Here is a 12,992-nt window from a genome sequence, read left to right as displayed (position 1 = left end):
CATTATAGGTATAAAAGCAAGAATACAGTGTTTGAGGCCGGGCACGGTGGATCACGTCTATAATCCCAGCATTTTGGGAGTCCAAGGCAGATGGATCACTTGAGGTCAGGAGTTCGAGACCAGCCTAGCCAACATGGTGAAACCTTTTCTCTAATTAAAGTACAGGGGCAAGCCTGTAGTCCCAGCTTCTCTGGAGGCTGAGGCTGGGGAATCGCTCGAACCCAGGAGGAGGAGGTTGCAGTGAGTCAAGATTGCGCCACTGCACTCCAGCCTGGGTGATAAGAGTGAGACCCCATCTTAAAAAAAAAAAAAGAATACAGTGTTTGAGTAACACACTGTAAAAATTCAGTTACTAGGGTATTTGAGAGCTAAGCATTTATCTGCATGGTTTGCTGGCTGACTCCAAAGCTGTAAATAAGTATGTAGATGGATGGTTTTGCATTTGGTTTAAATGTGTTTAAACCAAAAATAAATTAAACCAAATGTTCTGAAGTCTAAACTCTTACAGGCATATATTGACTGCCATGACCTGCATTTAATGAATCCCTTTTCCACAAATAGAAGTCAAGAGAGAAATGGGCTTTATATGTTAATAAACTTAAAGTATTTCCTGTTACCAAATATTTGCATTAAGCGATCTCTCCATGCCCTCACTCTACATGACATAAACATTTTCCTCCCTGTGTCCAACAGGTCTCAGATTGCAATTGCCACATACAAACAGGTCTTGGTAACCATCTCAGAGTTGCTTCCTTAGTAATGGTGAGATGAATACTGTGTTATCTTTGCTGACATTCCAAAGACCGCAGAAAGCATAGAGGGAATGTTAGAATATAGGAAATAGGAAATAGTAAGGAAAAAGAAAATAGCATCTGAGTAATAACGTGAAAAACAAGTCTATCCATAGTATATAACATAGGGTGCAGTTGTAGAGAGGAAATTCATCATTCCTTGTGTAGAACCAGCACCAACAGTTTAAATAGTTCAGCTTCCATGGCGGTGATGGATGGCTTGTTTGGATGTAGCAGTGGTATTAGTGAGGGAGCTTTCCTTTCAGGAAAGAGGTCAAGGAAGCATCCAAGTTATTTATCAAGACTGGTTCCTTTCTTACCAGGAGATTTTGCTGACACCACTGGTATGCAGTAGCGAGTGTCATGGCAAGTCTGTGTGACAAAAGATGATTTTGATTAGCCGACCAGAAGGTCTGGACTCAGAGTCTGCTGCTGTTCTTGCCGCATTTCAAAACAGCCTCTAAAAGCCTAGTGTTAGACTTGTTTTCAAGGATGATTTCAATGTTCAATGTCTATTTACATATTCACGGTATTGTGGGTAATGGGAAGTGTGTTATTTAAACCACTTGGGAAGAAAATACAATAGAATTATGCAATAACTTATATGAAACTTTGTTTTTTCATAATTCTAATTTCCACAGCTGCCAAGCAGTAGTGAACTAGAAATAGAAAAAAGTCTGGTTAATCTGTGGCACAAATATATTTAAATTTCCAAACTAAAGAATTACTCATAATATATTTGGAACCATAAAGTCTACAATAAGTAAAATTACTTAATTACTTCTTAGTGGTTAGAATTCAGAATACTGCCTTAAAAACACACACAGACATTTTTTTAGTTGACTGATCCTCCCCAGATGTGATCTTAATAAAATGGCCTGGAAACTGGGGTTCAGCCTCTGGAACAAGTCCCTTAAGCTCAGTCACGGGTTTAGTGGCGATGCTCCATTCCAGGAAATGAGCCTGACATTTGCCTGTTTATATCTTTTATGTGTGGTTGCAGTTTAAGTTGTCTTATCAGTATACACAATCGGCCAGGACTTTTCAAAAGCATCATGGGAACAATTCTGCCTCCTCCTGCTTTGAAAGCAGAATTTTATCATATCCTTTCCAGCTTTCACATTTGGAAAGCTTCAAAAGCTAGTCAGAACCTATCCCATTACCATCCTCTTGGTGCTAGAGCTTGTCCATCGAATCAGAGTGAGATTTGATGACAAAAAAAGAGGACGCCTTCTCTTCCTAACAACACCTGAGTATAAACATGACCTGTTAGTGATGATGTGGCTGTGTCTCGGTTTGCTAAAAGCTGCCTAAGTTTTTAGTGACTTCAGTAAAAGCATAATTAGGATTATAAAATGCAGATGGAAGCTGCCTTCAAAACCCAGTTACTGGTTGAGACTCTTTGTGAAGTATGTTTTATTTTCCTCATAGCACATGCATTTTGAAACCCATGCATTTTTAAAAGTTGTTTCATATCTAATTATATTTGCTGGAGAGAAAAAACCCCAGCAAACTTAAAAAATAATTTTGCCACTGTTCAAAGAAGTATTGTTAAACACACACCTTCTATCTAGACACTCTTAATGCATTTTGTAAATATCCATGTCATCTCCTAATTGCCTGTTTACGAACTGCCCAACTTCCTTCGGTCTATATTCAGGGCATTGTGGGTAATGAAAAGTGTGTAATTTAAACCGGTCTTTTAAAATACCCTCCAACTCCTTGTCCTAGTTATCTGGTGAGTATGCAGTGAATATATGCTTATTTTAATACTAACTTAAGAAATAACCCGTAAGGAAGATAAAATTGCTGCCAAGCCAATGTATGGTATGATGCATCCCAGAGCCAAACACAAATGCTGTTTTGATTATGTATTTCTCTGCATTATTCATGCCAGCTCTTCTCTTTATTAGCAAGGAAAATCAGGAGTTGGCTGTGCTGTCACTTCCTATTTAATGGGCAATGAACATGATATGCACAGAGTTGTTAAGGAATTTGTCCAAGGTAGAAGTTGCAAAATGAACTCAGTTCAATACCTTTTTGGTTTAGCCATTTTAAAAAGTGTTAGTTTTGGCCAGGCATGGTGGATCGCGCCTGTAATCCCAGCACTTTGGGAGGCTGAGGTAGGCGGATCATGAGGTAGAGAGATTGAGACCACCCTGGCCAACATGGTGAAACCCCGTCTCTACTACAAATACAAAAATTAACTGGGCGTAGTGGCATATGCCTGTAGTTCCAGCTACCTGGGAGGCTGAGGTAGGAGAATCGCTTGAACTGGGGAGTCAGAGGTTGCAGTGAGCTGAGACTGAGCCACTGCACTCCAGCCTGGCAACAGAGGGAGACTCCATCTCAAAAAAAAAAAAAAGAAGTGTTAGTGTCTCCAGATATCTATTGTATTTCCAGATAAAGTGTCTCTTCATAGACAATTGTTACATTACTATTGATCCTCAAAGATCTTAGCATTTCTCTGTAAAAATGGTTACGATTTTGGAGAATGAATACACTTGTTTCCTGAATGATCAGGTTAGTAATGTATGTTGCTCCTGTCATATACAGAATGTTTATGATCATATATTGTAATAATACATCTGAGCAGATAGATTTAAATCACATGTCCCTGTGTTTTAGTTCCAACAAGGACAATCCAGACAGCAATTTTGTGAGCCTGCAAATCAACATCACTGCTGTAACGCAGGTGGAAATAAGAGGGTAAGTAGTAAGCAACGCATTGTAATAGTATATAGCCTTCTGTATGTAGGATTAAGATAAAATACTAGTGAAAATGATGTGGAATTTTCCTGATGCATTAGAGATCACAGTTCATTTTGGATATTAATTTTCACTCTTTTCTACTGATTGTTATTAGCTTTCCATTTGAAAGCAGAGTAAACCCTAAATAATAATTAACTCCAAGAATATTAAAACAAGAAATCACTTTATGCCGGGTGTGGTGGCTCATGACTGTTATCCCAGCACTTTGGGAGGCCGAAGTGAGCAGATCACCTGAGATTAGGAGTTTGAGACCAGCCTAGCCAACATCGTGAAACCCTGTCTCTCCTAAAAATACAAAAATTAGCCAAGCGTGGTTGTGGGTACCCGTAATCCCAGCTAATCAGGGGGCTGAGGCAGGAGAATCACTTGAACCCGGGAGGCAGAGATTGCAGTGAGCCACTTCAGCCTAGGTGACAAGAGTGAAACTCCGTCTCAAACAAAAAAAAAAAAAGGAAGAAATCACTTTATTCCCCAAATTGACAGTGTAGTAATCAAACTATAAAAACCAGTTGATAAGAAGCCAGATAAAATAGACAACCATGTGATTCCCTGAAAAAAAGTCTCAATTCTCCAATAATTATTTTAGCATAATGACATTTTAGCCTTACCACGCCACATCTGGAGTTTAATAAATGACTTACTCTCAGATGCAAGGGTCGATTGGATCTATATTTTATATCTTCTTTCTTTGGTCCTATTCTTTAAGGAAGGTGCCAATAAGCAATCAATTGAGAGACAGGGGGAAAAGGGTCAAGGAAATGACAACCAGCTGCAAAATCCATGCCTGGGGAAAAAAGAAATCAGAAATGGGTTGTGTGTAGTTCTTATCTTGAATGAAGTTGGACTTCGTTGATTTTTTTTTTTTTTTCTGATGATTCTGGTTTTTCAGAACAATCACGGATTTGGCTAAAAATGTCAACTGGTATTTTGGACCAAGTTGTCACTGGGGTTCCAGAATCCTGGTTTCCTTCCTTTTCCACGGTGGTTTACAAGCTTCCGTGATGACAGCTGGTATTTCTTCAGGCAGAGCCAGTGCTGCCATGGGTCCTGCCCTGCTGTCCTGGTGCCGCTGGGGCGCCCCCTATCGGATTAGAGAATAATAGCAATGTCTAACATGTACCGTTCCTTTCTGGGTGCTACTCCAAGTTAGCCCATCTTAAAATGAACTAGTATTCTCCTTGTATAGGTGAGGGAATTGTGGCCCAAGGAGTTGAAGGTTAAACTAGAAAATGCCAAAATGTAAATATAGGCAACTGTCTCCAGAGCTCATGCTTTGAAATGATCATGCTATCTATCCTGCCTGGGATATTGTTTTTTGAAACTTATCTACATAAAATCATATTCTATGTATGTTTCTGACTTTTTTCCATTCAAACCAATGTTTTTGAGATTCATTTTAGTGCACATGCCTGTAAGTCATTCATGTCAACTGCCTGAGTGTTACATTGTAAAACTATATCATAGTTTATCTTATTTTACTTTATTTTGAGACTGGGCCTCACTCTGTCACCCAGGCTGATCTTGGCTCACTGCAACCTCCACCTCTTGGATTCAAGTGATTCTTGGGCCTCAGCCTCCTCAGTAGCTGGGATTACAGGCATGCACCATGCTTGACTAATTTTTGTATTGTTAGTAGAGACAGGGTTTCACCATGTTGACCAGGCTGGTCTCGAACTCCTGCCTTCAGGTGAATCTGCCCGCCTCAGCCTCCCAAAGTGCTAGGATGATTATAGGCCTGAGCCACCGTGCCTGGAAAAAATATACCATAATTTATTTATCTATTCTACTCTTAATGAAAATGCAAGGCTTTCATTATTTACCTTTTTGCAATTGTTTTTTGTACATATCTTCCAGTACACATGGAGAAGAATGTCAGCAGACGATATGCTTAGAAGTGGAAATTCAGGATGAGAGAATAGGCGCTATTTAACTTTATGACATAATACCAAAGTCTTTTTCAAAATGCTTATGCCAAATTACACTCCTGTAAGAAGTGGGTAAAGTTTCCGTTTCCCCACACTGTCAGCTAACTCTCAACATGATCAGGTTTTTGAGCCAGAATGGTGGATCAGAAATGGTACCTTACTTTAACTTGTAGTCCCCTGGTACCCAATACCAAAAAGAGTTTGGTGTTACATATTTTTAGTAGAGATGGGGTTTCGCCATGTTGGCCAGGCTGGTCTCGAACTCTGGACCTCAGGTGATCCACCTGCCTTGGTCTCCCAAAGTGCTGGGATTACAGGCATGAGCCACCACACCCAGCCTTTTTTGCACATAGTTCTACTAAAAGAGTTGACTTTTTCTCATTAGTGTACAGAAATTCTTTTCTATTCTAGAGTTTAGGCACTAATCCTTTATCAGTTACAAAGATTGCCAGTATCTTTCAACAGTTTATGGAGTTTGTGGGGTTTTTGAAAAGTCAGATTTATGGGAAAATAAATTACATAAAGTAAAATTCATCCTTTTTAGGTGTCTAGTTGAAGAAGTTATGACATCAAAAGAACATACAATGTAGAACAGTACCATCACTCCACATAGTTCTTTTGGACTACTTTATAATCAACCCTTCCCCACCCCGAGACCCTGGCAACCTTGGCCTATTTTCTGTCACTATAGTTTTGCCTTTTTCCATCTATAATGTCATGTAAGTCATTGAGAATGATGCTGGTTTCTTTCACCTAACCTAATGCACTTGAGAAACATCTATGTTCTTGGATGTATCAGTAGACAATTTCTTTATATATATATATATACTTTTTTTATTATTATACTTTAAGTTCTGGGATACATGTGCAGAATGTGCAGGTTTGTTACGTAGGTATACACGTGCCATAATGGCTTGCTGCACTCGTCAACCCGTCATCTACATTAGGTATTTCTCCTAACGTTCTCCTAACTCTCCACCCTCTGACAGGCCCCGCTCTGTGATGTTCCCTTCCCTATGTGCATGTGTTCTCATTGTTCAACTCCCACTTAGGAGTGAGAACATGTGGTGTTTGGTTTTCTGTTCCTGTGTTAGTTTGCTAAGAATGATGGTTTCCAGCTTCATCCATGTCCCTGCAAAAGACATGAAATCCTTTTTTTATGACTACATAGTATTCCATGGTGTATATGTGCCACATTTTCTTTATCCAGTCTATCATTGATGGGCATTTCGGTTGGTTCCAAGTCTTTGCTATGATGGTTTCTCTTTCCTGCTGAGAAGTATTCCATTGTATGGATGGACGTCCAGTGAATTGTTCATTCATTCACTCATTCGTGAACATTTGAGTTGTCTCCAGTTTGAGCTACAAAGAATAAAGCTGCTATAAGTATTCATGTGCAGATCTTTGTTGGACTATTTGCTTTCACAAATGTAATTACTGAGTTGTATGATAAGTGTATCTTTACAGGAAACTGTGCAACTGTTTTCCAGAAAGGCTATACTGTTTCCATTATTCACTCCCATCAGTCATGCATGAGAGTTGTAGTCATGCACCATTTTTGCCAGCATGTGCTTTATGTTGGTTTGTATTTTTGCCAGCATGTGCTTTATGTTGGTTTGTATTTAGTCATTCTAGTAAGCTTATAGTGTACTGCTGAGTTTTAGTTTTTAGTTTTCATTTACTTAATGACTAGCTACATTGGGCAAATTTTCAGTGCTTATTTGCCATCAATATCTCATTTTTGGTGAAGTGTCCCTTCAAATCTTTTACCCATTTATTGGGTTTTCTGTCTCCTTATTATTGAGTTGTAGAAGTTCTTTGTATATTCTGGATACAAAGCCATTTACCAAATATGTGTCCTGTGATTATTTTCTCCCAGTATACAGTTTGGATTTATATTTCCTTAATAGCGATGTTTAAGGAGCAAAAGTTTGATGAAATCCAGTTGATTAATTTTTTAATGGTTTGTGTTCTTTGTGTCCTAATTTGAAATAATGCTGTTCCAAAGTCACAAAGATTTTCACCTGTATTTTCTTCTAGGAGTTGTATGATTTCAGGTTTTACACTTGGAGCTATAATTATAAGCTAATTGTTGTATGTGGTGTGAGGTGAGGGCCCAGGGTCTTTTTTTTTTTTTTTTTTTTTTTTTTTTGAGACAAGGTGTCTCACTCTATCTCCCAGGCTGGAGTGCAGTGGTGCAATCAAAGCTCACTGCAGCCTCCAACTCCTGGGTTCAAGTGATCCTCCCACTGCAGCCTTCCAAGCAGCTGGGACTGCAGGCATGCACCACCATGCCAAGTTAATGTTTAAAAGTTTTGTGGAGATGAGCTCCCACTATATTGCCCACTCTGGTCTTGAATTCCTGGCCTCAAGCAATCTTCGTGCCTCAGCCTCCCAAAATGCTAGGATTACAGGCATGAGCCACTGTACCTGGCGCACTTTTACACATGAATACCTAATGCCATTTATTGAAAAGACCATTTTTACCCCCACTGAATTACTTTGGCACCTTTGTTGAAAATCCATTATTATATGTGAGAGTCTATTTCTGGATTTGCTATTCTCTTCTATTGATGTATGTATGTATGTATGTATGTATGTACATCTATCTTTCTAATCTATATAATAAGGCTTGAAATATAGGAATGTATCCTGAGATTTTGACAAATTCATTTGTAAATTCTAGTAGCTTTTTGTTTGCATATTTCCTAGTATCTTCTATAAAATTATGTTGTCTGCAAATAAAGACTTTTTTCTTATTTTCCCATCTGCATATGCAAAAGTTTATCCAATTATAAAGTTAGAGGGGACAGTCCCCACACAAGATCATTTGCATTTTAACTGCAAATTCAGGTGATTCCCAAAACCACCCTCAGTGTCAAAAATTCAGTAGAAGTATGCAGAACTCATTGAAAGCTATTACACTTACAGAGATTATTACAGAGAGAAGAGACATTAAAATCAGTCAAGGGAAGAAATACATACTGTGGAATCTGGAAAAGGACCAAACACAGGGCTTCCATGGTTCTCCCCTGCAGAGTTAAGGGATGTTACTTTTCTGCTATTGACATGTGACAATATGCATGGAGTATCACCTACCAGGGAAGCTCACCCAAGCCTCAGTGGTCAGAGTTTTTACTGCGGTTCTACGACATAGGCATGATTGATTGATCATCTGCCCATGTGATTGATCATCTGCCCATATAATTGATCTTAGTCTCCAAGTTGATTGACATGATGTGACCAAAGCTGCCACTCTATATCACATTGTTGGTCTTTCTGGTATGAACAACCCCCACTCTAAATCATATTGTTGGGATATCTATTGTTATTCAAGGCCCCAGGCAAGCAAAGCTATTCCTAACAGGCATACAATTCCAAGAGCTTAGGCATTACCCCCCAGAAGCTGAGGGCCAAGGCCAGACCTCTTCTTGGACAAGATTACATTATTTGTTACATAGTTATGCCTTTCTTTTTTTTTTCTTCCCTTATAGCATAGACTAGGAAAATCAGTGCACGATCAATAGAAGTGGTAAAAAGAGATATCCTTGCCTTGTTCAATTTTATAAGAACACCATTCAGCCTTTTACTATCAAGTTTGATGCCAACTGCAGGGATTTTGTAGACACCCTTGATCAAGTTGAGGATGTTCTCTCTTATTTCTACTTTTCTTGAGAATTTTTAACATGAATGTATGTTCAGTTTTTTCAAATGTTTTTTCTGTGTATATGAAGATGGTTAAATTGTTTTCCTTTTTTATCCATTAAAGTGGTGAACTGATTAATTTTTGGTTTTGAATTTTAAACCAAACTTGCATTCTGGAGAAGAAACACATTTAGTCTTGATGATTATCCTTTTTAGATATTCTGGGATTCGACTTGCTAAAATTTTATTAGTGACTTTTACATCTATGTTCCTAAGAAGTACTGATCTGTAGTTTTCCTTTCTCACAATATCTTTTGCTAATTTGGGTGTCAGGTGAGAGCTAGCTCCATAAAATGATTTGTAAGTATTCCTTCATCTGCTTTATTTTCTGGAGTAATTCATGTAGAGTTGGTATTATTTATTCCTCAAATATTTGGTAAAATTCAATGAAGACTTCTGAGTCTGGAGGGTTTTGTGGGGATTTTTTTGTAGGAAGGTTTTGAACAAGTCAACTTCATTCTTAGACATAAGGTTATTTATAATATATATTTCTATTTGAATGGGCTATAGCAGTTTCTCATTAAAGGAATTTGTCTATTTCATGTAAGTTGTTACATGTATTGACATAATGTTGTTCATAATATTCTCTCACTGCCCTTTTAATAGCTGTGGGATTTCTAGTGATGTCTTCTCCATCATTATTGAAATGGGTAGTTTATATCTTCTCCTTTTTTCTTTCTTTTTTTTTTTAACATTTTCTGATCAGTCTGGCTAGAGTTTAGTGATCTTTTCAAAGAATCCTTTTTTTGTTTTATTAATTTTTCTTTGTTTTCTTTATTTTTTCTTTTTTTTCTATTTTATTGGTTTCAGTTTTTCTTGTTATCCTTTCTCGTGCTTTCTTTGGATTTGACTTTCTCTCCCATTTCTAGTTCTTCTACGCAGAAATTTTATGTTTGACTGGAGACTTTTTTTGTATATACGCATTTAGAGGTATAAATTTAGCAGCATACCAAAATGTTGATATGTTGGGTTTTTTGTTATAACTCAGCTTAAAATATTGTCTAGTTTTCTTTGTGACTCCTTCCTTAGTCATGAGTTGACTCACTGGAAGTGACTTGTTTGGTTTACAGATATTTGGAGCTAATCTAGATGTTTTATTTTTGTTGACTTCTAATTTCATTCTCTTATCTTTTTCGATGAGAAAATTGCTATTTTTAAAAATCAGAGAAAAAAACACAAGTATTATTTTTTACTATCTTATTTTTACATCTTTTCAAAGCTTATAATTAATGTATATGAACTTTTGTCTCCTTCTTTAGGCTTAGTGTATCTTAGTTTTTCTAGCCAAAAATAAGTTGAAACTGTTTCTTAATTCCAAAATAAATTTAAAAATTGGGAAATATTTCTATTTGTTAGGACATAACTAAATCCAAGACAAGTAATGGCTGAATATAACTGTCTTTATTCTCAATATCCATTTTATGAGATTACTATTTTCAATATTACTGTCATTACTTACAGTAAAAAAAGAAGGAAATTTCTATTCACTTTTGCCAATAATCAAAATAGATCATTAAAGTTGGGTTTCTCATATGAATGTGGTTACTTTAATAGCTAGATTAATGTCCAACAATTGGCCACAGTTTATTCACTAAGACTGTGTTAAAATCCTTTTTAGCCATTTACATAGTAAAACTCTTTCCTGCAAATATGCAGCAAAACATTGGTTTCAATGTTTAATATATCAAAGAACAAACAGCTACTGTTTGAAAATCTTCCATGTTCTCTCCCGGAAATTTCTTTTTTTTTGGTCCGTGGTGTTTATTCTGATGTAATTTATCATGCTTTATTTTAAGCAGTTTTTTATCTACTTTTTCTATAATTAAAAAACAAACAAAAATGGATTTATTTATTTGAGTGGGAAAAAAATACTGAGAATTTTTCCATTTCTTTCAAAGCTAGATAACATCATCTTTAAGCAGATCTGTATGCATTTCGTGGTACAAAGGATCAGTTTAGCACATGTCTGTGAGAAGTAAACTTGGCCACAAGAGACAGCACCACATACACTGAGTTCATGAAGAGTAGTAAGATTGCAGATTTTGTAAAATAATCAAGGTTGAATGGGTATGTACTAAGAGAGACCACAAACATGAACAACTGAGGTTTGCATAGGATACTGTCCACAGCAGGTAGGGTCAAGACTGTTCCATACAATACGTGGTAGTCTTTGCTATTTGGGAATGATAGCGTTTGAAAACAAGGATTTGAAACAGGATTCACAACACACTACCAAATCCTCAGATTTGAATTTCCTGATTGTGTACATACTTCAACTTACTGAAAACCTAATTCCTTTATTCCAGAGAAATGAAAACTTAAGTTCACACAAGAATCCACAAATAGGAAGGGGGGGAGGGGTGGCATTGGGAGTTATACCTGATGTAAATGATGAGTTGATGGGTGCTGACAAGTTGATGGGTGCAGCACACCAACATGGCACAAGTATACATATGTAACAAACCTGCACGTTGTGCACATGTACCCTAGAACTTAAAGTATAATAATAATAAAAAAAGGCATCATAAGGAAAAAGAGATTAAGAAAGATGATATTCAGGCTGCAAACCTTAAAGAAAAAAAAAAAAAGAATCCATAAATAAATCTTTATAGCAGCTTTGTTAATAATGGCCAGACATTGCAAACAGCCCAAATGTCCTTTGACGGGCTGATAGTTAAACAAATTATGGTACATCCATCCCATAGAGTATCACTCAACAATAAACAGGAATGAATAATCGACAGAAGGACCTTTAGGGAAGTATGCAGAGTCAAAAAAGCCAATACCAAAAGATTGCATCCTGTATGATTCCAATTATATAACATTCTTGAAATGACAGAATTATATAAACGAGGAACAGATTAGTGGTTGCCAAGAAATATGGAGGAGATAGGGACAGAGGGAAGTGGATGTTCCTGTAAAAGGGGGTCTTTGTGGTGATAGAAGTGTTCTTGACTATGTCAATGACAATATTCTGGTTGTGATATTACATACAATATCACATTTTGGTTTTGCAAGCTGTTACAATTGGGGAAACTGCTAAATAGTACATGGAATCTCTCCATATTATTTCTTACAACTACATATGAATCTACAATTATCTCAAAATAACATTTAATTAAAAAAAAAAACTAATTCCTTGCTTCTCCCAAAATGCAGTTCTCATGTTTGTTGTTACCATTAACAGTACCCCAGTCTTCTTCCTATCTGAGGGTCTCACTGGGGTAATGTTCTAGCTTCCATCTTAGGATGGAAGGGTATGCAGTGAGGGTTGTAAGATTACCACATTGGCTGTTCATCCTAGGCAAATTACTTCAATATATTCTGTGTTGCTTGCTTTCTTCCTTCTTTCCAAAAAATTCACTTTGAAAACCATGAACACTGATTTAGTTGAGATCTTTAGAGAACCATTCTTTACCATGGTTTCTCTGGATGTGAAGTAGTCTTCAGTGGGTAAATAACTGAGTTTTGTGACCTATGCTTTTTAAATAATTTTGATATGATGTTTTGATAGATTATGTGTTTCTTCATAGACTTCTATTTGATTTTTTGTTGCAGAACTATGGCAGGAAATTTAAGTCATCTTCACTAAATACCACTGCAGCTTAGGAGCCCCGAAGGTGCATTTTATATTAGAAATAGAGTAGATGGTACTTAGGATCCGAGTTCTAGATCTCACCTGCAACTAACCCTCTACTTTCCTGTACAACAGTCTTCCTTTCATGTATAAAATGAAGGGTTTTGATGATATCATCTCCATGGTACTGGTCCAGATTCAAATACATATAATTCTATGAAC

General features: G+C 37.0%; 1 protein-coding gene across 3 annotated transcripts in view; it reads left to right on the top strand.

Annotated features, from left to right (window-relative positions):
- Positions 1 to 12,992, top strand: part of ITGA8 (integrin subunit alpha 8) — a 215,194-nt gene that overhangs the window by 127,570 nt on the left and 74,632 nt on the right. For all 3 annotated transcript variants that reach the window (XM_033208788.1, XM_033208786.1, XM_033208789.1), the window contains exon 23: positions 3,420 to 3,500. In XM_033208788.1, coding sequence (XP_033064679.1) covers positions 3,420 to 3,500 — 81 coding nt within the window. The remainder of the gene's footprint in view (positions 1 to 3,419; positions 3,501 to 12,992) is intronic.

Source organism: Trachypithecus francoisi, unplaced genomic scaffold (assembly GCF_009764315.1).
Source record: "Trachypithecus francoisi isolate TF-2019V2 unplaced genomic scaffold, Tfra_2.0 Lachesis_group9, whole genome shotgun sequence".
Classification (NCBI taxonomy): Eukaryota; Metazoa; Chordata; class Mammalia; order Primates; family Cercopithecidae; genus Trachypithecus; species Trachypithecus francoisi.
This window is presented reverse-complemented; position numbering and strand designations above follow the sequence as displayed.